The sequence below is a fragment of the Cynocephalus volans genome, chromosome 2, assembly GCF_027409185.1.
Source record: "Cynocephalus volans isolate mCynVol1 chromosome 2, mCynVol1.pri, whole genome shotgun sequence".
NCBI lineage: Eukaryota > Metazoa > Chordata > Mammalia > Dermoptera > Cynocephalidae > Cynocephalus > Cynocephalus volans.
In genome coordinates this window covers 197992539-198016903 of record NC_084461.1, presented here as the reverse complement: position 1 = coordinate 198016903, position 24365 = coordinate 197992539, and the positions used below count along the sequence as shown (strand labels likewise).

Below are 24365 nucleotides of genomic sequence, written 5' to 3'. Positions count from 1 at the left end.
CACAGTATCAAAAGTGCTTTTTTTGTCCTGGGGGGGGGGGGAAAGCCCACGGCTGCTAAAGGGATTAAAAGCCAGTTAGGGAGGTGACTCGCTGACAGTTTAGGAGTGAGGGTTCTGGGATGTGGAGAGGGAATGAGGAATCTCATGGTAGGGGCCTAGGGCTGGGTATGCAGATGTGGAGTGGATGGGCCACAATAAATATAAATAAATTCACACACGGCCACAGTGCCTGGTGTGGCCCAGGAATCTGCTCTGTGGGATTCTACCAGACCACAGAGTGGGCTGGAGGCAGAGGCTCTCACATCAGAGTTCAGCCTGTCCTGTCAGGAGAAGTTCAAGGGCCCATGCTCCACTCCAGCCTCAGGCCTGTCCACTGGAAACTGAGGCAGGTGTTTCATCCGCTCAGTCTGTCTCCCAGGAGGATAGGTTAAAGGGCCTTCCCACCAGGGCGTTTCCTAGGTGCACCAGAGTCCTAAAGTGGGCTGTAGTTTGTTGAGGGTGCCTGGCCAGGAGCCAGGCTAGAGAAATTTCATGACTCTCAACACGAATAGGCCTTGCGTCCCAGGTCTCGGAGGAGTGTCAGGGACAGGGTGAGTCTGGGTTGCTCGTCCATTCTCCTTTGCCCTTCTGACTTGGAAAGACCCCAGAAGCTTCCTGTGGGGGGCATGTGAGGGGTGGGAGTTGCCGAGGGGAACTTCTTCCCTGTCTAGCTGGCAGCCTCGTGAAAGGCTCAGGAGAAGCCTGTGGGACAGTGAGGGGCCTTTCTTCTGGGATCGTCCTGCTCCTATCAGTTCTCTGCCCCAGCCAGCCACCGGGGGTTCTGGGGCAGGCATGGACACCAGCTCAAAGCAGGGCTATGGGCTTGTTCCCTGGAGTGCCCAGGTACTGAGAGGAAGAGGTGGGGGCTGATGCAGCCACACTGTCCTGGGTGGAATATGTGGTATAGAGACCCGTCACCTGCAAAGCTGGGAAGGACTGGTTGCTGCCACAGGAGACGGGGGTCAGGCCCGAGGCCCCCAGGTCACAGCCAAGTGGGGAGTCTCCGAAGGTCCCCAGCGTGTCCAGGCTGAAGCCCTCATCCTTCATCTCCTCCCAGAGGTTCCCTTTCAAAAACAAAAGCATTTGGGTGAGCTGGCTTCATGTCAAACAGACCCAAGTTCAAATCCCCATCTTAGGGAAGAGGCAGAGACCACAGGTGGTGTTTAAAGTCGTGTATTGTAGAAAAACAGCATGCAGGAGCCAGAGTTCCAGCCCCAATCCACCCCTTCCCACTGGGTGTCCTTAGAAAAGTTACTTCCATGTCTGAGCCTCAGAACAAAATGGAGATGATCAGAGAACCCACCTCCCAGGGCTGTGGCAAGGGTTAATAAACAAGATGATGTGTGAAAGGCAGTTGGCTTTCATTAAGCAGTCCTATCACGTCAAAGCCAGGGGGACAAAAGAGTGTTTTCTCTTCCTTCAGCACATTTAACCACACATCACTCCAGGGAGGCAGGCAGGGAAGCTTGAATATACCCATTTCACAGCTAGGACTGACTTGCTAACTAACTAACTTGCTAACTAGTCCATTTCCCTCACCGGAGACGGAACTCCTTGAGGACAGAGGACATCTCGGCCATTGGCTGGCACATAGTAGATGCATGCATGTTAGTGGATGGATGACTTATGAACCATCACTTAGCCTGCAGCTGTCTTGTTCGTCTTTCCATTCATTCACTCATGTCCCATCTATTGGAGATGACCTTGTGGCAGGCAGCGGGTCAGAGTGTGCCTGGCATGAGGGTGGCACATGCAAGTTGAAGCAGATACTAATGAAAAGTTTGGGATCAGATATGTGTTTAAGTCCCAGCTCTGCCACTTACTAGCTGGCTGACCTTGTCCCGGTGACTTTACTTCTCTGCCTCAGTTTCCTCCTCAGCAGAATGAGGACATAAAATGGCAGTGGCCTCAGAGGACTGAGTGGGGTGAGATGAGATGATGCCTATGAAGTGCTTGGCCTGGTGCCTGGTACACAGCAAGTGCTCATCAACCGTTGGCTGTAATTTGCTATTAGGTAGGTGGTTGCCATGTCAATGAAGCCACAGGGTAAATGCAGACAGTGCAGTCCTCCTCTCCCTTGCTCTCCTGTCTCCTTACCTCCCCCCCCATTTCATTCCCATCCCCCATTTCTCCAGCCTCACCCTGTAGAGCAAAGTCCATGATGCTGGGGTCCAGGGCATCCACCTCAGTGTTCATGTCGGTGCTGATGTTGACGAAGTCCACAGGAGCCCTTCCCATGGTGGGATGGGGGAGTGGACTGGGGCTCAAATCCGGCAGGGCATGCAGGGGTGGGGTCTGGGCTGGAGCCGGAGAGTCTGGAGCAAGATGTGCCTGGGGCTGGACTTGGTGGTGCAGAGGGACTGACTGCAGGGACAGGGTCATCAGTGGCTGGGGTGGGAGCTGGGAGACAGCCAGGCAGCCATGGGCCATGGCCACTGTGGTGGCGTGAGTCAGCACAGGGGCTTCTGGCTCTCCTGGTTTGCCAGGGCGTCGGCAGCTTTCTGGCCGATCCGAGATCAGCTTGTCCAGCTCCTCTGCAGGCAAGCAGGAGAGGTCACTCAGAACCCAGCCTTGGTTCAAGTTCCAGTGTTACCTATCACCTGTGTGACTTTAGCAAGACTCTTGGACTCTCTGAACCTCTGTCTCCTCATCTATGAGATGGCATCATACACTCTGCTCAGGGTTGTGGTGGAGATGTAATGAAATCACAGACTGTGCAGGGCCTTTGAGGAATGAGGCACCATCAGATATAATACTAGCCCCTTTCATTTGGACAGTAGCTTATAGCACAGCCCTGTAACCCTAGGACCTCACTTGAACCTCATAACAGCCCTGCAAGAGGGAGGCAAGGCAGGGATTACAGATCCCATGAGACCAGGACAAATTTATTAACACCCAGGGGTCCTAGCCACCCCCTGCTACTAAAGAGACATTAAGAAGTATTGCTTTGGGTTAAAAATGGATCTTTTCTAATCTCTTGGATATTAACAAGACAGAAATGACTTCAATTATTTTTGGTTGTTGGCTATATTTTGTGTGTAACACAGTGTTGAGACTGGGCCATTAGGATCCCAAGATCTATTTGGGTTGCAACTATTTTAGAAATGAGGACAAACAGAATCCAGAATGCAAAATGACCTGCCTAAGATCTCTCACTAAATATGTCAGGACTGGCACTGGCTCTCAAGCCAGACCCCAAAGCTCTCAGTACAGGAGATGCCATGTGACATCCCCTCAACTGGGAGCCTGGTGGTTCCTTCTCCCCACCATATTTGCATTCATGATTGAGCCACACTGCCAGCCCCCTTCACACCCAAACATCAAGCATGATGATACCCAGCTCACAGTCCCCATCAGTCCCTTGTACAGCCCTCCTCCTAACATCCCTTAATTAAAAAAAGAAAGAAAGAAAAGATGCAGTCTTCTTTTTTCTAATTATAAAAGTAATTCATGAACAGGGTAGGAGTTTCAGAAATACAGAAGCATGAGAAGAACATAAAAATTATAAGTGATCTCTCCCCTGATAATTCACAGTAAATATTTTGATGTATTTCCTCCCAGATACATTCATATTCATATTCTCCCCCCCCCCATGTATATATTTGTAAAAAATGGGTATGGCTATATCTATGCACTTTAAAAATTTTAAATGTGATCATACTGTGCATATTGATTCATACTTGCTCCTTTGAGGAGCATTTCTTTATATTCCAAAAATATTGAAAGTATTTTTATCTTTAATACTTGCATGGTATGCTATTATACTTATTTAACAAAACTTCTATTGCAGGATGTTTAAATTGCTTTCAAATTTTTACTCTTAGAAATAACTTTGTGATGGAAACTAACTTTGTTCATAAACCTTTTGCCCAAATCTTTGATTTCCTCAGCCTAAATTGTCAGAAGTACAATTGGACGGATACACGGGTAGTTTGCAGATTTTCTGATACCTTATTTTGTCCTCAAAAAGTTTAACAACTTACATTCCCACCCGTTGTATACAAAGGTGCCGATTTTTCTGCATCCTAGCCCACACCCACACTCCGTGTTCTTATTTTATTATTTTAAACATCTCTGCCAACATGGTAGGAAAGCAGTATTTGCTGGTGGTTTAGTCTGGCATTTCTGTGCAAGAAACCGGGGATGACTAATGAGGTTCAACAGCTGTTCATGTTTCTGACCAGGACCCTCAATTTACCAGCCATGGAATGGGGGGGAAGAGGGGAGGCGCCTTGCACAGGAGGAAGTTGGCCGGGTGCCTGTCTCTCCGCCATTGTGGCTGAGACGTGTCGCAGGCTGGCGGGGACACCTGCTGAGCCGCAGCTGGGCTGGGAGCTGGGGGGGCGCGCGGGGGGGGGGCAGGTGCGCGCATGCGCGGTGGGTGCCCAGGCCTCACCCGGGTTGGCCATGCTGCGGTGGATGGCGGCCAGGTCCTTCGTCTTCCACTTGTGCATCTCCTCCTCCATCTTATCGATGCGGGCCAGGTTCAGGGCCCACAGGCAACCCTTGCGCGAGGAGCCGCTCATCTTATTCTCCACCTTCTCGAAGCACTTGTTCAGGGACAGGTTGTGCCGCACCGAGTTCTTCCAGCCATCCGGAGCCGTCTACGAGGAGACACGGGCACTCAGGGGACCCCTTCAGAGACCTCCCCATAAACCCTTTCCTCTTCTGGGGCATCTCAAACTCAGGCCTATGGCGGCAGGACACAACAGCGGCAGAGGTAACATGACAGCGTCCAACACTCAGCCTCAAGCTGGAGAGACGAGAGGGTGGTGGGGACTGTGGCAAACTGGAGGGCCCATGCCCTGATGAAAGGGGCTGCAGTTCAGCTCCTGCCAACTGTTACTACCGAGAACACAGTCCAGGGCTGCTGGATCTTCCATTCTTTCTCTCCCACTCAGGAAGCAAGCAAGCAAGAATGATGCTAATAAATGGATAACTGGTTAAGTGTCTTAAATGCAAATCCTTTTTAAATGCTCATACTTTATTGCTAAGTAACCAGCTATTGCAATGCATCTCATACCCTACACACACATGCACGCACACACAGCACTTTGCTGCGATATTTCTGCTAAGGACACTGTCCAGGTCAGAGACCCTACAGCTTGGAACCCTTTGACTTCCTGCTCCTCTTTCTGCTTTCATACTAACAAGGATAACGTTACAAATGGCCAACCACATGCCAGCAGCTGTCAGGCCCTGGCATGCAGAATCCTCACTAATTTTGCCTGCTGGATATTAATCTCCCCACAGGTGAGGATACTGAGGCTCAGATGTGAAGCCTTTTTGCCAGGTCTATGTTTTACATCATTATATTTTATTGAGTCTGTGATGAATAACTAGGCTGCCTTTTGCCCCCTGAGATGCCTAATGAACTCTTTATCCATCAGAGCCTGGTTCAGATGTCCCTTTCTCTTTCTGGATTTCTGTGCAAGTGTATGAGCAAGTGTCCTTACTACCAGCTATACAGACATAACCGGGGGCCTATGAGAATGGTGTGGTTTGGCCCAGGGCCAGCCCTGGGTTCTGGCAGCATCAGGGAGAAGCCAGGGTAGCTCAGCACCCCCACCCTGGGTTGGGGCCCCTCACCTTGAAGTAGGGGAAGTGCTCCTTCATGAAGCTGTAGATCTCGCTCACGGGCAGGCTCCCTGTCTTGCTGTTCTTCAGGGCCATGGCGATCAGACAGCTGGGGGTGAGAGGTGGGGCAGGCCAGTGAAGGGGTCTCAGGCTGACAGGCCAAAGTCCCTTCTTCCAGGAAGCCTGCCCTGCGTGACCCCACTGGTACCAGCCCCTAGGAACTCACACAGTGTTAGCTCTCAATACCTCTCATGGCCCAAGGTCTTTCCCACCCTTTGCCCTTCTCCTTGACCCTGTTGGTACTGATGTGAGAAACCTTATCTTTTCCTCTCTATTCCATCCCCGTAATTAATGTCTGTATGCTTTCAGACTTTACCTAGGCTGCTTCCCCATGCCCCAAATGCCTGTGAGGTACACAATACTATTATTGTGATGACTCTTCACATGTGAGGAAACTGAGGCTCAGAGAGGCCAGGCCACTTCCCCAAGGCCACACAGCTTGTGAGTAATGGAGGGGGCACTGAGCTCAGCATCTGAAGTGGATTCTCAATCCTGGGGTTTGATTGATCACATGATGGCCCTTAATGAGAACAGATGCCACCTGGGGGTTCCCCACTCCCCCAAACCTCCCCCATGGAAGTCTAAGCCACCAGACCTAGCTGTCTGAGATGCCCTAAAGGTAGCCCTCACCCCTTTCCTCCCCCAGCCCACCCTGGACCTCACCTGTATGAGTAGATGGGCTTGGGGTAGTGTTTGGGGTGCAGTTCCTGAGATGAATGCACAGCTATGTGGGGCTGGGGGTAAGGAGGCCGCACCCCAAATGGGGAGCCATAGAGGCCAACAGGAGGGCACTTCCCGCAGGCATGGGCAGGGTGGCAGAGAGAGAGAAGGTGAGAAAGAGAAGTCACTCACAATAACCCCACCCCCACCCAGTTTCAAAAGCAGTGTGGGGGGGGTGGGAGGAGGTACCATGGACCGGGCTGTGGGGTGGGGGTCGGGTTACAACCACACGCACGCACACACACACAAACCAATCTTGTCTCTGCCCAAGGCGGGGGTTTTGGGGCAACTGAATGACTGCATGACATGGGCATGGTGGGGAATGTTATTCCTGTGTTCCAAGTGAGTAAACCGAGGCTCAGAGAGGTCCCTGGCCGGCCCAAGGCAGGGGGTCTGCCTCTGAGTCCAGGGCTCCTCTGAGCCCCCGGTACCTGCTGGGCACCCGGGGGGAGTGGGAAATGTGGTTGGGTGGCAGGCGAATACAGCTGTGGCATGTCCTGCAGGCCAGATGAAGGCTGGCCCCCCACAGGGAACTGGCTCATCTGCTGGGGCCAGGAGAAGAGGAGACAGAGGGTCAGAGTGAGGATGAGGCATCCCAGCCCAGGGGGGCATCCCCCTCACTCCCCAACCCATGCGGTGGCACTTACGCTGGCTCCATGGCTAGTTATTGGGCCCAGGCCCAGCATGCCTCGGGGGGCCATGCCAGCCGGGTTGTGGAGAAGGGGACCTGGGGTGGCTCCCACATGGATGTCAGCTGCCCCAGCCAAGGCACCTGCAGGAGGGAAGCACAGAGATACCACTGTGCTGGAGGAATGGTGGCCACAGACAGGGACAGCTCAGTCCCTGGGCATCTCCTGAGGATGGAGCCATCCCCCACCCTCAGGATCAGACACATAGCAGGTGCTTGGAAAACCACTTTCCTGGGGTGTAGTGGTAAAAAGTGGGGTTTTATCAGCTGTGTTACCTTGGGTCAGCCTAGTTTCCCCATTTGTACTTGGGCTAATTATATTACCTGTCTGTAAAGCGGTTGTGAGCGTTAAATGAGATAATGTCCATCAAGTACTCAGCATGTTGCTGGGCATGTGGTAATATCTCAATAAATGAGTCAGTAATAAATAATGATGATGAGGTAGTACCTTAGTTCCTGCCCTTCATAAAGCTAAAACACCAATTCATTGTTCCTTTCTTCTCCTCAAAAACAACTCATGGTTCCCCAGTGCCTCTAGGTTTAGGTGCAAATGCTTCATGCCTCCTCTCCACTTTGCTAAGCCCTGCTCCTCTGCCAAGGATTAGCAGAAGAAGAGCAGACGTACAACCCCTCCTGCACTGGGCCCATGACAGACATTGCTAATCCATCCCAGACTCTCACTGCCGCGGCCTGGTTGTAGGCAGCCTTGCAATGTTGACCTGAAAGATGATCCTGCCTTAGGGCCATCTCTTCCAGTAAGCTTTCTGGGTCCTTCAGCTTTCCTCTCTGAGTTCTGGCTGCCACCTGGGCTCACCCTTTGTGCCTTGGTCTATTTATCTTGTCCTTCTCTCTCTGACCAGACCATGAGCTCCCTAAGATTCGGGACCACATTTTATATGACTCACTGCTGCAAAACCTGGCACAGTGACAGGCACACAGAAAGTTCCCAGCAGACACAGTGGAGAAGAAAGTGCCTTCCTTATTTTACCATTTATTGAACATCTACTATGTTTAAGGTGTTTTCTGCATTGAATCCTCACAAGATGCCATGAGGACAGTTCTATTTTAATTTCACGGCAGACAAGGAAACAGGTCATAAGGGAAAGTACTTGCCCAAGACCACACAGCTCTCCCCTAGGTTTCTAGATCAGGGGTTGACAAACCATGGCCAGTAGGCCAAATCTGGCCCACAGCCTCTTTTTTTTTTAAATAAAGTTTTATTGGCATATAGCCATGCCCATTCAATTACACAATGTTTATGGCTGGTTTTGCACTACAATGGCAAAGTTAAATAGTTTCATCAGAGACTGTATGGCCTACAAAGTCTAAAATGTTTGCTACCTGGCCCTTTATAGAAAAAGTTTACTGACCCCTCCTATACCTGTTTTGCCCAAGAACAATTTGCCCAATGAAGTAAATACTCTTAGACACTGATTTTTCAACTATTGGCACTTTCAATTTATTGTGGCAATTTTTTATTGTTATTTGCTTTGTAAAAACATGTTCTACGTCTTTAAGCATTGAATCCACTTGTTGATTGCAACTAGCTGCCATTTATTGAGCACCTACTGTGTGTAGACCCTGTGCTCAGAATTTTCCATGTATTATCTTTTGGAATTCTCTAGATCGGGGGCAGCTAACTTCTATTGTAAAGGGCCAGACAGCAAATATTTTAGACTTTGCCAGCTATCTGGTCTGCCATCGTCGTTTTTACAACGCTTGAAAAATGTAACAATCGTTCTTAACACATACAAAAACAGGCTACACTTGGCCTCTGGGCCATAGTTGTTGACTGCCCAAGATGTTCAAGATACACTAGGGTAGCGTCAGGTCTGTCTTCATTCTTTTTCTTTTCTTTTCTTTTTTGAAGACTGGGGCTTTCCCATGGCTAGGTGGTGCAATACCAAGGCGGTGAGGGGATGCCTGGGTAGGTCCACCTTTATTCTTCACTGAAACTTTAGCTGACCCAGGGCCTGGCACACGGTGTTCAGTAAATGATGAACCACATCATTCTGAGTAGGTACAATTAGTCTCATTTTACAGATGCAGAAATAAAGGCACAGAGAGAGAAAGTGACCTGGCCACGGCCACACAGCTGTGTGTGGCATGGCTGTGCCTCATCCCCTCTCCTATACCACCCTCCCCCCTGCTCCACCTGCCCCCGAGCCTACCTGGGTGTGGATGTGGCACACTGGAGCCACCCAGGTCCACACGGCCACTCGCCATCTGCTGTAGCCGAGGTACATCCACAGCTGTGAGCCATGACAGTGACTGCAGGTCCCCGGGGAGGTCGTCATCTCCAGTGGTAGCCAGGATCCTGCAGAGGGGAGCAGGGAGCTCCGGCGGGATGAGGAGCTTAGACTGGCTCCTGGGGGGCTTCCTGATCCCTCACCTCCCTGAGCCACCCCAGCCCTCCAACCTGCCCTTCTCCTAGGCTGGGCATAGGAACCTGGTCCCAAGATCACCCTCTGGCATCCAGAGCACACATCCTCAAATTATTCCTTCATTTGCTCATTTACATCTTAGCACTTACTGCAAAAATAATAAACACTAATGTTTGTTGAGCACTTACTAGGTGTCATGAACCAGTCAAGACTTCCATAGGTATTAACCCATTTAACACCCCCAGTCACCCTACAAGGCAAGTATTATTTTTATTCTTATTTTACAGGTGGGGAAACTGAGGCACCATGGGAGCTCACCTAGAACACCATAGCAGAGAGTAGCCAGGGCCTGTGGTCAAGGTCTCCCCTGCCATGGCAAAATCAGGAGGCACCATCGCACCCAGGTTGCCCAACTCCAGGTCTGTGGTGGTTTCCCACCATGCTGTAGCTTGTGTGGATAGCATGGAGCTTGGGATCAGACCACATGGATGACGGGGTCACTTGCTCCGACAGCTGACTTCCAGCTACCTACTAGACCCTGGGTTCAGTGCTCAATAAGCATAGTCCCACTCAATCCCCCACAGCAACCTTGAGATGTAGGATATGCCCTGATCCCCCTTTTACAGGCAGGAAAACTTGGAGCACTGAGGCTTGGAGCACTGAGTCTCTTGTCCAAGGCCACACAGAACAGGAAGTGGTGGGGCTGGGACCCAGGCAGCACAGCCTGAAGCCCGAGCTCATCACCACAACCCCAGGAAGCCCCCACAGGCTCCAGTTAGGACCTGCACCCGCCACCCCTCAACAGATGCATAAGCAAAAACATTGCTTTCCATGGAGGGAAAAAGGCTGCCCGTGGAGAATACCAGATAGGTACCCTGGTTTGAGATAACCATTACCCTCCAGTGTCCCTGAAGTCATGCTGGCCACACAGCTCCGAAAGCGCCAGCCCTTATGACACTATCTTGTCCACCTTGTAACTTGGGTGCAGACTGGCCCAGAGGCACATGCCAGACCCCAGTGCACCTGCCACACCGTGGCTAGGGGCTTTCTGTTGTGTTGCCAAGAAGCCCACGGTCCGAATTCTAAGCTGCAAGCATCTCAGGGCCCAGTAGAGAGAGAGGAAGAGAAAAACCCCACAGATCCGGCGTGTGGTTTCTCTGTGCGTTTGACAGAAGGCCCTGCGTGGGGCACTGGCCTCCACCCTCCTTGCACCTGCAGGGCCGCCTCGAGCTTGCATTCTCTCTCTTTCTCACTACTCCTCTCTCTGCCTCTCTCCCACCTCCTCCCCGTCTCTCTCACTCTCTCTTTCCTTGTGTTTTAGGACCACAATTAGCGTTGCCATGGCCACTGCTGCTCAGTTGTCGCAGGGCCAGCGCCCTCAGCCTACGACGACGCTGGCATCAGGTGATGCCCAGCTGCTCCTGCCATTGGCTGCCTCGTAGGAAAACAGGGCCTGGAAATGATTTGAAAACCTGGCTGGCCCGTGTCAGTGGCAGCAGTTGGCCCGGCTGCTGTCCCCCTGGCGGCCCATTGTGTGACAAACGACTGTTGCCCCTGTGGCACGTGGCCCCCATTGTCCTAGGGTCTCGACGCAATTGTTTTTGCGGCCCCCCGGCTACTGCCCCCTCAGCCTGTTTGTAACTCATCTGGCCAAGTGACAGCCACGGCCCAGGCCTAGGCGATGCCATCTGTTCCTTCAGGCCCTCAGAGACCATGAGGTAAGGTAGAAGGGGAGGGCCTGGTGTGCCGCCTACTGTTGGGGGTGCCTGCCTGGCCCCCACACTCCTCTCCCCACCCCATGGCCAGCTGACCTCCCAGCATCTGGTGGTGTGAGCCCCACTCCTGCTCAGTAACCTGCTGTGGCTCCCCGCTGCCTTGCCACGCTGGGTTAGCAGAGTGTGTGGAGGTGAGCCCCTGCCGGCGCCACCATGAGCCCAATAGGTGGAACATGTAGTGGTTAACTGCTTGGGCTCTGGATTCTAACCCTTGTTTCCACTTACCTGTGTGCCCTTGGGCCACTGGCTTAGCCTCTCTGAGCCACACTTCATTGTAAAATGGGGATAATAATAATTCATATCACATAGGATTCTGTGAGAATTAAATGTTATTGTTTGTAAAGCACTTGGAACAGTGTCTATCTCACAGTAATGTCATACGAGTTTTTAGCTGCTATCACCATTAATACCAATATTAATGTGTATATTAGCCAGATCCCCAGAGGTCTGGAAGTGCACTGAAGCTTTGGGCTCTGGGGTCACATAGACCTGCCCCTGCCACCACTAATGACTTCCACTTATTGAGCACTTCCTGTACGCCAGACCCCAGGTCATATGCCATCCCCACTTAACAGATGGAGAACCAGACCGTGGCAGTCACTCAAATGTTCCGAGCCTGTCTCCCCACAGAGTGAGGATTACAAGGGGCAATACAGGTAAAGCGCGTGGCACGTGGCTGAGTAAATGGTGATGTCCTGATCATTCTTTTCTTTTGTATTTATAATCTCCATCTAGCTCCCCATCCCTTTGGTCCCCTCCTGGTCCGCGTGAGGAGCAGCAGCCTATTGCAGCCACCCGGTGTCCCTCCTGCCCCCGTGCCCTTACCCCTGCTCTTGCCCCTGCTGAGAATGCCCTTTTTGCTTTTCTTCCCTCCACCCAAACCATGCCTATCCCTGGAGGCTCACTTCAAAGTCTGTCTTCTGGCCTTTCAGGCATCACAGGACCCCACCTCTCATTTTGCCTATGGGAACTGAATTTGTACCCAGTCTCAGAGTCTGGAAAAGGACCAGGTCTGGAGTTCTTGGCTCCCTGCACAGGCTCCATCCATCCCAATAGTGGCTCCTCCTCTGGGAAGACTTTGCCTTCATATCCTGAGCTTGGGGACCCTTTCTGCATCCCGACTGCTCCCTACAGTTCTCTACGGCCAGTGAGTCCTGCACTGTCCATCTGTCCTCCCCCTGCCTTTTGGCTCACTGAGTCCCATGTTGTCCTGTCTCCATGCACACAGTGGGTGCTCTTTAAATGCCCATGTGGCTGGTCGAAACAGGCTGACCCCAGGCCACTGACCCTGAGAGTGGTGTGACAATGATTGTCATATCCAACACTTTTAGAGCTCACAGAGATGTCCTCTGCCCCTTTGGGTCCTTGCAAAAGCCCCAGGAGGGGAACAGGGAGAAGGCAGCCCCTCTTTACAGTGGGGAAGCTGAGGCCAGAATGGTGAAAGCAAAAGCCCTTTGCTTGTAAGTGAAGTGATGAGGACTCGAACCCAGGTCTGTCTGCTCCAATCTCAGGTTGTTCCTGTGGCACTGCAAGCAAAGAATCAGATGTCCTTGAGGGCGGATGCCCCTACCCTGAGTCTGGGGCTCTCAGCTGGGGCTGTGCAAACCAGCATCTTCCAGGGAGCTGGTTAAAATGCAGACTTGGGGCCCCAACTCAAACCCTGGAGTCCCACCCTTGGGGCTCCCAGCCATGCTCTGAGGAAAGCACAGCCCAGAGCAGGTGTGGTCAGGCTTGGACAAAGCTCAGGCCTTGACTGGACAGATCTGGATTCAAGTCCTTGTGACCCCTGGGCTGTGTGAACCTGGACAAGTCCCTGAGACTCTGTTCCCTGGGTTGTTGTGACAATCAAATGAGCCAACGTGTGTTCAACTTTTGGCACAGGCCTGGCTCCCATTCTCCCTTCTAGGGGTCTGCTGCTCATTAGGGGTTCAGTGGCCAGGCCCCCACACTATCTGCCTCAGGCATCCCAGAGGTTGTCTGATCTCCCCTTTTGCCCACAACCCAGGCCAAAAGTTCTGCTCATGATGCCTGGCAGGGGGCCCCAGACAGCCCTGCTGGACTCCTGTAGTGGATGTGGGCACCAAGGAGCACTGTGAAGGGAGTCCCCTGGCTCAAAGCCTGGCTCGCTCCCCATTGCCTCATGGGGTGTCCCTGGCATGTAGGCATCTCTTCACTGTGCATCACAAGGACTGTGGAGATGCACCATGGCCCAAATAGGAGTGTCTAGTCCCCACTACCTGGTCCCAGCCCCTGGCGATCTCTGATCCCTGCAGAAGAATGACATCAGCATGCCCCTCTCCACAGTGGCACGTGAAGCCCCCTCCACACCTCTTCCTCACCCACGCCTGAAATCCCCTCATTAAAGCTGCCCCACATGCCCTAGTCTTGCCTCTTCTAGTGCTCCATTTTAGATAGTGTTACCTACAGGGCCCGTGGCAGCTGCCACATGGGAAAGACTCCTTGGTTCAGGAACCACTCCAGCTTGCAGCCATAGGCCCTTGGGGGGGCACTTAGTCCCTAGCCTCAGTTTTCCCACCTGTAAAGTGGGCACAAGTAATAACAGCAACAATACCTCATACCCCCAGGACTGGTGGTGTGGGGGTATAGAGGTGGAGTGGCTTTGTGATCTGTCCTGCCATCTTGGAGGGTTTGGAATATTTCCTGGGGTATGTATGTATGAGACAGAGAACAAAACCCTCCATCAATCTCCCTAGTGGGTTTCTCCTTTGGTGGAAAATGGCAGGACATTTACGATTCAAAGGAAAAGGCAAAACCCAGACTCATTGTCCTGGGGTCTCCCAAAGCCTGTTCCGCTCACCCTCTCTGCGTCTCTTCAGTTTCTGAGTAAGGAGAAAATCCAGCCCCTGCTAACTCTGGGTCACCCATGTTACTGATGCCTGCCTGCCTGCCTGGGGTCCCCTCCAGAGGAGACTATGAGAAGAATCACACTTTAAGGACCCAGCTCCTTCTGTCTGCTCCCTCCACTCTCTCCTGACCTCCAGCTCCACCCCCTCCCTCTGTCTCCAACTCTCTCCCATCTCTCCATTTCTGTGTCTCTCTCGATTGCTGTGGCCGAGGAGCCCTGTGATGAAGTCCCACCACACCCTTCTGTCTGGTGACATCAAATGTGCTTCCAAACCTTCCTGAGCCTCTGTTTCCTCATCAGCAGAAAGGGGGTGACAACGACGGAGGCAAAGCACCCAGAAGAGCTCTTACTGAATGTTCATCCCTTCTCTTCCCCCTTCCTGACATGGCATCTGGGGTCCCCCAACCCACAGTCCCCTACTGGTGACTTCCTGTGTCCTCAGCCCCAGGATTGCCTGAGGCACCTTTCAGTATCTCCCCATCAAATCCCTCATTTCTCTGATCCCCAGGGACCACTCTAGTTGGCCTCAAGCTTCAACTTCTTTTTTTTTTTTTTTTTTTTTTTCGTGACCGGCACTCAGCCAGTGAGTGCACTAGTCATTCTTATATAGGATCCGAACCCGCGGTGGGAGCGTGCCGCGCTCCCAGCGCAGCACTCTACCAAGTGCGCCACGGGCTCGGCCCCTCAAGCTTCAACTTCTGAGTGCAGCTGGTGTCCCTACAGAGGGCAGGGGCTGCACCCCCAGGTCTCAGGACTGAGTCTCCTGCTGGGTACAAGCAGCCTCAGGAGACCCCAGTGCTGAAGCAGGGAAGCTTGCACCCCTGAGGGAAGAGCTGTACCCCCAGTGCCCAGCACAGGAGCAGGCACACAGTGGGTGCTCAATAATTACTCATGGTTTGGACAAATGAGCAAAAAGACCCAGTTTTCCAGATGCCCCACCCCTAATCCCCTGCAACCAGGCAGAGGCAAAAGGCCTAGCTATCCCTTGTGGACTGGCTTGGGGCAGGCAAACCCCTGGTATATAACCAGCCCCGAGTCAAAGCCCCTTCCATACTTGATCCCACGTCATCCTTTGGGGAGCCTGATCAGGCAGGCATTGTTTCATTACCACCTTCCCACTTGCCAGATAAGGACCCTGAGGCCAGGGATGAACAGGCCTGGCTAGGGTCACCCAGCCAGGAGTGATGGAGCCAGGACTCCACTTCCAGAGACTGATTTGGTCACAGTAATCCTGCCCTTTCTCCCTGGTTGAAGAAATGAGCTCTGTGAATTCTAGAAAATCCTAGCACTGTGCTCTGCAATAGGTAGCCACTAGCCATATTTAGCCACCTAAACTTAAATTCATTGAAATTAAGTAAAATTTACAGATTGTTTCTTGGTCCACCAGCCATGTTACAAGTACTCCATGGCCACATGTGACCAGAGTGGATATGAAATGTTCCCATCATTGCAGAAAGTTCTACTAGATGGCAATGGTCTGGAATTTTCTTTTCAATCTTGATGGAAAAATCTGTGGCATTTTTCCATTGCCTTAAAACAATTGAAAATTTGATTTAGGTTTGGAAATTTAAGGAGCTGATTTTGTGGAATTTTGAATTTTGTATGCCTCATTATAAAGATTCCGCCACTCCACATACCCCCATCAGTAAGGAAGTCACAGGGAAAGTCTCTGTGAAAACAGGGGCTGCATACTGGGGTAACTCATGAAGTTGCGAGCTCCCTGTCCTGGGAGCATTCATGCAGGAGCCAAGGCGATGACCTGTCAGGGCCCTGATGGATGAAAGATGAGCCCAGGCAACCTTTAAAGTTCCTTTTGATGCAAAGAGTTTGCAATTTGTAGGAGTAGTCTGCAGGTAAACCACCGGTCGCGTTTCCAAAGGTCCATCATCTTGGGCAAGGCCCTTTCCCTTTCCAGGTCTCAGTTTCCCCACCTATAAAGCAGTATCGGCAGAGTAGAGGGTGCTTGGGCTCTAGGGAGGCAGAGCAGTGCAGTGGTTAGGAGCAGGTGAGAGCTCTTCCTGGCTGTGTGACCTGGGGTAGATGACTTACCTGCCCTGAGCCTCAGTTTCCCCATGTATACAAGGGGAGTAATAATAGCACCTACCCTAAGGTAGCTGTTGCAAGTACAATAACAGCTCATTAAACATCAGATCAGATGAAGCATCTGGTCTTCCACCAAAAAAGCAGGTTAAACTATTAGTGTGGGGGACCCCAAGGTGATTCCTGACAATGCATCCATCTCAAACCACGTGGGGAATTTGTCACCAACAGGGAGTCCTCCCATATCACATGGGGCGCTTCTTTTCAAAGCTCAACCAGGAGCATATTTTCTCTTACTAACACCCCTCCCAAGAGGTATTATCACCCCTTTCACAGACAGGAAAGGTGAGGTCAAGCCAGGTGAACTTGGCAAATCCCCAAAGCCTCAGCAGCTTCTTGGCAATGGTGCTGGGTACTTGCCCCCACACCTCCCACCTGATCCTCCCTGCCTCAATTTCCTCATCTGGAACACCACTAAGGGGTGGATCCCCTTCCCTCACTGTGGGGCTGCGGCTGTGACACACAGCCTGCGGGGCCACGCTGGGTGGGGGACCGTGGAGGTGGGCAGCCCACCTCTGCCCAGGAGCAGGTGGATGCTCCCTCTGAAAGGTCCTGAGCATGGAGTGTCCAAGGTGTGGGGGGCAGACCCAGGTTAGGAATGAGGTGGTTCCATGGAAAAACCAACGTCAGAATACTCTTCTATCACCAGTGTATCAGTGCACTCCATTTCCCCAGTGCCTACTATGTGCTTCTCACCTCACACTTGTTACCTGTGCGCCCTTCTGAGTTTGGCTCAGAAGGCTCTGGGCTCATCAGCACTCCTAGGCCCCCTGCAATGCCACATCCTGAGCCCAGCCCAGCTGCAGAGCTTGGCAGCAGTCCCCCATTGCTCTCTCTGTGGCATTGCCATGTAGTGGCTAGCAGTGTAGGCTTTGGAGTCAGCCAGGACCAGGTTTGAATCCCACCCAGCCACTTAGGTCATCCGCCTCCCTGAGCCTAGCCTTCTGACAGCCCGTGGGGGGCTTGCCTATCATTCCCATGTTGCAGATGGCATGGCTGAGGCCCAGAGAGATGAGGTGATGTGCCTCAGCCACACAGAGTGTCAGTGAAGGAGCTGGGGTTTGAACAAGGGTCCCACCCACCCCGGAGCCTCTTCACTTGGCCACTCTGCCAGTTTGGCAAATCAAGCTGTGGCCAGAAAGGGCAAATGATCGTCATATCATTTTTAAAAGGATCAGGCAGCCAGGTGCCCCCATGGTGGCAGGGCCAGCAGTCAGGGGACCCTTTGGTGGCCTTGGGCAAGGCAAGATGCCACTGGAGTCCATGGTTGCTATCCTATGCTAACTGGGAGGCCAACACAACCAACTTTAATGAACAACATCTTTAATTAATCAGTCGTGTTGCTGGAGGAGGGAAGATGGACTGGCAGAGCACGGCACTAGAGGGGAAAGCCCAGGAAGACCTGAATTCCATGGCTGGCTCCACTCCTAATGGGGGGATCTTGCATGGACAACTCAATGCTTTCGAACCTCCATATCCTCATGTGCTGAATGGAGACAAGAGAACGGAGCCTGCCTCTTGGTTCAGGGTAGATAAACCACAGACAGGGCATGGTACAGGGTTCGGCTCAGGGTAGACACTGCAGAACTGTTTGTGGGACAGATGGATTTAACACCCAGCAGCCACGGTGACCTTTTAAAAGGACCTGAGAACCTGTCACTGTCTTTGAAACCCATCAGGGGAGAGTCAAGCTCTTCCCTATGACCTGGCCCCTGGCCATCTCCTTCCCCTCCCTTCCCCTCCATCTCTTTTCCCTCCCTTCTGGACCCCTCCCCTCCCATCCCCTCTGCTCTAGCAAACCTGTCCATCTTTCAGTTCCTCAAACATTCTAAGTTCTCACCCAACTTGAAGCCTTTGCACATGCTGTTCCCTCTCCCTGGAATGCTGTTCCATGCACTCAATCATGGCTAGTTCTTTCTCAGCCTAAATATCCCTTCCTCTGAGAGGCCCTCCCTGGTTACCCCTACTCTTGGCAGTCCTTCCTCTGTGTGTCCATAGGACATTTCATTTTGCAATGAAGTATTTGTTTATACATGTTTCTAGCCTTTCTGCTCCAGAAGGGCAAGGACTAGGAGGCCCTCTATTTTGTTCAGCACCTACCATGGGCATCATAGGGCCTGGAACCCCATGAACATTTATTATACACCTGTTAGAGTAGAAAAGGGAAGAAGAATCCCCAACCCAGCTCCATCGTATCTTGCATTCCCCAATCTCCATCAATTTCCTGCCCGGCTTAAATACCATCTCCTCCAGGCAGCCCTCCCAGACTAGTCCAGCATCTCCCTGTCTTTTCCTCCCCTGAAATGGTTCATGCCGTTAGTGTCTACATATAGCACAGACTGTCTGAGATCACCCATTAATTTTACTCAGGCATCTATTCTTATCTACCCCTCCCTTCTAGATGCTAAATGCATAGAGGACAAGTATGAATGTGTCTTACACTTCAGCACAACACCCAGAGCAGCCAGTCCAGACTTTCATTCTTTCACTTGACAGATATTTATCCACCCAAGGTGAACTGGACCCCCATGGCCATAGCCCTGTCACTGTGGATGTAAAGATAAAGTGCGATGGCTCATTGACTAAGGAGCTTGGCAGGTGCCTGCACAGGGCCACATGTATTTATGGACGGATTAGTTTCAATGGGATCTTTGCCTACATAGCTGAAGTCCAGAGCTCACATTTAACTCTTTATTTCCCATCTTGGGGTTCCTTAGAGTTGATACAGCATTAGTACAGAGGAAGGAATATTCATTTTTGGTTCAAATCCCACTTCAACCCTTATGTAGCTGTGTGATTTGGGGCAAGTCACTCCACCTCTCTGTGCCTCAGTTTCCCCATAATAAAATAGATTAATAGTAATTCCCACCACAGGGGGCAGATGTTAGGATAAGATTAGATAACCTATAAGAACAGGGCTCAACACACAGTAGGTGATCAAACCATGTTTCTTTCTTCTTTCCCACTGTGCTCTTTCCTCCTGCCTGGTACTGTCACTAGGAGGAGTTTGCCCTGAAAATACTGTCTCTGGATGGGGGTTTTAGATCACCCTCCCAGGGGTTCAAGGGCATATCTGGCCCTACGTGGAACATCACCTCCACCCTGATTACAACAAGGTTTCACCTGCCTTCTTGAGATGTGGCTGGTAAGAAACTGTTACATCATCACGAGCTGTTATTGTTTCCAATGCAACCACTACACAAAAAGGGATTAAGCATTTCGTAGAGGTGTTTGTTTAGCTAACATATCTTTTATAATATCCTTTGTAACCGTTTATAGGAAAAAGAAAATCAAATGCCAACTTAGCAAGCTCCAAAATTCCCAATGGGGCCAGGAGTGAGTGTAATGTGAAATGATTTGATTGGGAGTTTGGAAAAAAGAATTTTTCCTTTCTAGAGCAATAGCTGGCTTGGGACTTGGAGTGTGTGTGTGCGTGTGTGTTTCTGGGAGATAGAAGACTCCAAAAGAGGGCTGGACCACAGGAAGTCCGACTCTCTTCCTCGCCCATAAGGTAGCCTGAGGAGCTGTCTTTCCACTCTGAGGGTGAAGGGATGTAAAGGTGTTGGGATGGTTACTGTCTCTGGCAGATGCAGCGCCCCCTCCCCCCCCGCCCCGCTGCAAAAAGGTTGCAATTAATGGGTAGAGCCACGTGATATGGAGTTAAACCACCGCCGACACAGCATGAGGCTCAGGAGGAGTTTATCCTCACAAGAAGCCTCCCTGAGTTTCCATGGATGTGTTACTTTTCATGTGATATTTGCCCATCCGTCCGTCGATCCAATATTTATTGAATATCTACAGTGTGTCCAGCATTGCAGTTCAGAGATGAGAAAAATCACCATCTAGAGAGAGGAAGAGTTTTCCCCAAGGCCACCTTGTTTCTTAGAGCAGGGACTGAGATTTTGGGAAGTGAACATCAGGCACAGGGATGTGTAAGGAGGACCATGGAGCCTCATGGAACTGGGAGAAGCTGAGGGTTCAAGGAGCCAGAAACCTGCCTTCTTTCACCTCTCTGGGCCTCAGTTTCCTGTAAAAAGAGCTTATTGGGCCTGACCTCTAGAGTAAGTTCCAAAACTTGCAGCAGGTGATTAAAAACCTGTGGTTCTGCCTCTTTCTAAATGCATGCCTTTGGGCAAGTCATGTCTCTGGGCCTCAGTATCCTTATCTGTAAGTTGGGATAACATCAGCACCCGTATCACTGTTGTTACTATAAAGATGAAATGGGATGGTGCACTTGCTAAGGAGCTTAGCAGGTGCCTGGCACACAGTAGGTACTTAATAACTCTATTTTTCAGCACCTCTAAGGGTAGACTTCCTTCCCATCCTCTGAGCCAAGAAGAAACCTGGCTAATCCATGTGAAGTATGAGCTCTGTTTGCCGTTGCCCAGGAGGTCAGGACCGCCCCTGGTCCCCAGTCCCCTGCCCTGGCGTCAGCGGTGGCTGGGGAGGCTGTTGCCAATTTGCTGTCTGGGCCCCGCCATTGACTCCTGACAGCTCCCCAGGGACAGGGCTGCTGCCTCCAGCTGCTGCCCCTGCCTTCCCTGCGCACAGCCATTGAAAGTTAACGGTCAAACTCAGCCCCGGGGGATGGAGGGGCCAGGCAGCTGCTTGGGGGGCTGCAAGGGGGTTGGACAGAGGCTGGATCAGCAACCTGAGTGATCCTTGGAGCGGTTCTCTGGAGACACGGGAGGGCGAATGAGAAGCCCATAAACCTCTCCTGGGCTATTATTTGGGGAGAAAAATAGGAGTGGTTGGAAGCGAGGAGTTGCTGCATAATCACAAAACTCCCCCTCCATGGGAAAGTGCTCTCTCCCAGGCCCGGCTGACCATCTCACTGCACTGGAGGTGCAGAATCCTCCCGACAACCTGTAAATGGCTCCATTTCACAGAGGAAGAAATTGAGGCTCAGAGAAGGGCAGTGACTTGTCCAGCGTCACACCACTGCCAGGTGATGGAGCAGTTTATTCTGTTCCAGCACCTGTGTTCTTTGCCACAATGTTCTCAGGGTGCAACAGCTTCAGGTTTGAGTCCCCACTTGACCCTCACTAGCTGTGTCATCTTGTTAAGCCATTTAAATTGGCTGAGCCTTGTTTTCCTCATCTGCCAAATAGGCACAAGAGGGCTACCCTCATGGGTGGTTTGGGGGATTTGGTGGGGATTTATGCTGACAGCCTGGCACAGGAAAGACAGGTAGTAAAGTGTTCAGATACCACCACCAGCTACTATTATTATTGTGAGGATGATGATGATGGTGATGGTGATGATGATGTTTTCCTGTCTTCTGGATATCCTGGCTGTTCAATACAGGAAAACCACCCTGAATCCATGCAAATAGGAAAGGTTCATGTCAGGCGGGGCACCTGAGCACCTCTGGGACCAGCGCAGATGGGGACAGGCCTGCTTCTCCTCCCCGTTCCTCCAACCCCTACCCTGTCTGCTGGTCAGTGAACTGGGTAGGCATTGCCAGGCCCATGAGGAAGGTCTCTGCCTGCCCTTCCCTGTTTTTGGAGAAGGGCAGCTGCCCAGTGTCATAGACAATTTGTGAGGTGGGCTGGCCCAGACACATGGAGCCAGGACTCCAGGGCCTCCAGGGCTGAGCCTGTTGGGCAGTGCGTGGGCATCTGGATTTAGGGGCTCTACCCCTCCCACACACAGTTCCTCTACACTCCACACCCCAAAGACCCTCATAGACCCGTCTCTTACAGAAAGCCAGAATTGTGCATGTAACTAAGTGTTAAAAGCAACAGCAGCTACTAGATAAGCATCTCTTGCTCTACAAGCTTTATTTACTTAATCCTCCCAGCAACCACAAGAGGGACACACCCTAATCATGCCCATTTTATAGATGAGGAAACCCAAGCAAGTCATGGGACAGGCCCAAAGCTGGACTTTGAACCCGCATGTGTCTGACTCCTGGCACCTGCTCTCACCCTCTGTCTCCCTGACCTTGGAGCTTTTATGGGACACTTTTAGGCACCAGCAAGAATCCATGTCCTTAAGCTCTTACAGCCAGCCTGGGAGAAGGACCAGCTCTCTCACAGGCTTCCAGATAGAAGGACAGAGGAAGAGAGTCATCGTGAATACTCAGTGCCTGTCTGGTGCCAGGTTCTTCCATAGATAATATCTCATTTAACCCTCAAGAGGTAGCTTTTATTATCCCCATTGTACAAACCAATTAAACTTCACAGGCAAAATTGCCCAGAATCATACAATTAGCATGTGGCAGAGCCCAAAATGGTTGTTCTCATGGAGTTATAACAACTCCTTGCAGTGGGTACAATTTCTAGCCCCACTTTACAGATGAGGAAACTGAGGCTCAGAGAGCTCCACACAGATGAAGAAGGTGGGATTATAGGGGACTACAGAGCCCAAGCTGCTGACCCTTATCCTGCCCCAACCCCACTTGCCATTACTTAAATGCTGTTAGCACTGGAAGGAAGCCAAAGGTCCTTTACTGTGTGATCTTGGAAAAAGCTATTTTGCTTCTCTGAGCCTCAGTTTCCTCACCTGTACAACAGGGCTCATCAGAGCAGCCTCCTGGGCTGAGGTGAGTAACGGGAAACTGGCACACAGTAGGTACTCACAAACTGCCATGCACCTGGCCCCAGTTCTGCAAATATCTGTTTGAATGTGTGGCTTCATTTGGATCTCAGAAGGCAGCCTCCAGGCCCATAGCCCTTAGGAAGCAGCCTCCCCCTAATTGGGGGCTGTGGTCTGCCCCAGCAGGCACTGCTGGTAAGTTGCAGTGGCCCCAGGAGGCCAGACAGCCCCTGGGTAAACAGGGCTGATCCGAGGTGACAGCCTGCCCTTCCCTGGCCACCCCAGTCCTGTTCCCATTCCATAATCTGGCTGGTGCCCCCTCAACCCACAGACATGGTGCTTGCCTTGGGGGATGGGGCCCTGGGAACCAGGTCAGGCCTCCCTGGGCTCAAGGAAGAGAGGCTGGGAGGGGACTACAGGCCCTTCTTTTCCTCCTCCTCCCTTGTGATTGCTTTGTGACCTTGGACCAACCCCTTCTCCTCTCTTGGCCTCAGTTTCCCCATCTGTAAAAGAAGGGCTGAACTGGTTGACCACTCAGGGCCTTTCCATATCTGAGGTTTGAAGACAAAAAGGGGAAGGACTTTGAAGACTTCCCCCCACCCCATCCCTTGTACCTTGCTTCATCCTGTTTCAAGAAATCATTTAGTTTGGCCTCAGTTTCCATCTAATTGACTCTTCAAACACATGAGACCTAGAAGGGACCTTAAGATCATCTAATTCAATAGCATCATTTAAATGATGAGGAAATGAGGCCCAGAGAGGGCAAAGGACTTGCTGAAAGTCACACAGCCAGGCTAAGAACACAAGAGTTCTGACTCACAACTTTCCCAACATCCAGGGAGGATGGAAGCCAATACCCCCCCCAGAAAGCTTTTTTTTGGGGGGAGGGGTATTTCCTAGAGCCCCCACTAGGGCCACTGGAAAGGAAGCAATAGCTGCTATTCTCATCTGAACATTCACCAGGATGCCCAGTCTCTAACCCAGGAGGGACCTCTCTCAGAGAGTACAAGAGACTACAGGCATTTAGTGGTCCCGCTGGGCTAGGCCACAAGCCCAGACATCCTCTGAAGTTGAGAGACCAACTTTGAAAGCAAGTACTTCTAGCTCTTCTGCAAAATCACAGAATTATATGTAACAATAGTTCTTGGGCAATTTCAGAGATGATAAATAGCTCATAAACTTTAAGCAATTAAAAAACATAGTTTGTCATTGTTGAAGCCCTCACCTGTATTCCTGTGGAGAGGGTTGGTGATTTTGCCCTGAGTTTCGAATAACTCCTGACATTATGGATGAGATGTCACTTTCTATCATGTCCTTGGGGAAAAGACAAGCAGAAGACAAAGCTCCCATCAGCGATGATATGGACAGGGCAGAAACCCACAGTTTCCCCACAATTCAGAAGGATGGAGCTCAAAGAGCTAACAGAAAACTTTTTTTTTTTAAGGAGGGGGAAGTACTAGAGGATTCCTGGGCATCACAGGTCACTTTCCCAGGGCAATTCTACAGGGTTTTAGAAGCAAATGAAGAGAATGGAATGAAATTCCAGATTCTTTGGAATTAATGGGGGAAGGGCAGAAGGAAGGCTCTAGAATCTAAATGTCAAGTCTTCAAAAATG

The 24365-nt window shown here is 51.3% G+C and overlaps 1 protein-coding gene across 1 annotated transcript; it reads right to left on the bottom strand.

Annotated features, from left to right (window-relative positions):
- Nucleotides 1–843: 843 nt before the first annotated feature.
- Nucleotides 844–24060, bottom strand: FOXN4 (forkhead box N4). Its single transcript, XM_063088244.1, has 9 exons — nucleotides 23975–24060; nucleotides 9256–9401; nucleotides 7044–7168; nucleotides 6828–6938; nucleotides 6340–6467; nucleotides 5629–5725; nucleotides 4436–4643; nucleotides 2181–2573; nucleotides 844–1103 (listed from the first exon to the last, which is right to left on the bottom strand). Exons 1-9 carry the CDS (start codon nucleotides 24058–24060, stop codon nucleotides 844–846), a joined length of 1554 nt encoding a protein of 517 aa, XP_062944314.1.
- Between the last annotated feature and the right edge of the window lie 305 nt (nucleotides 24061–24365).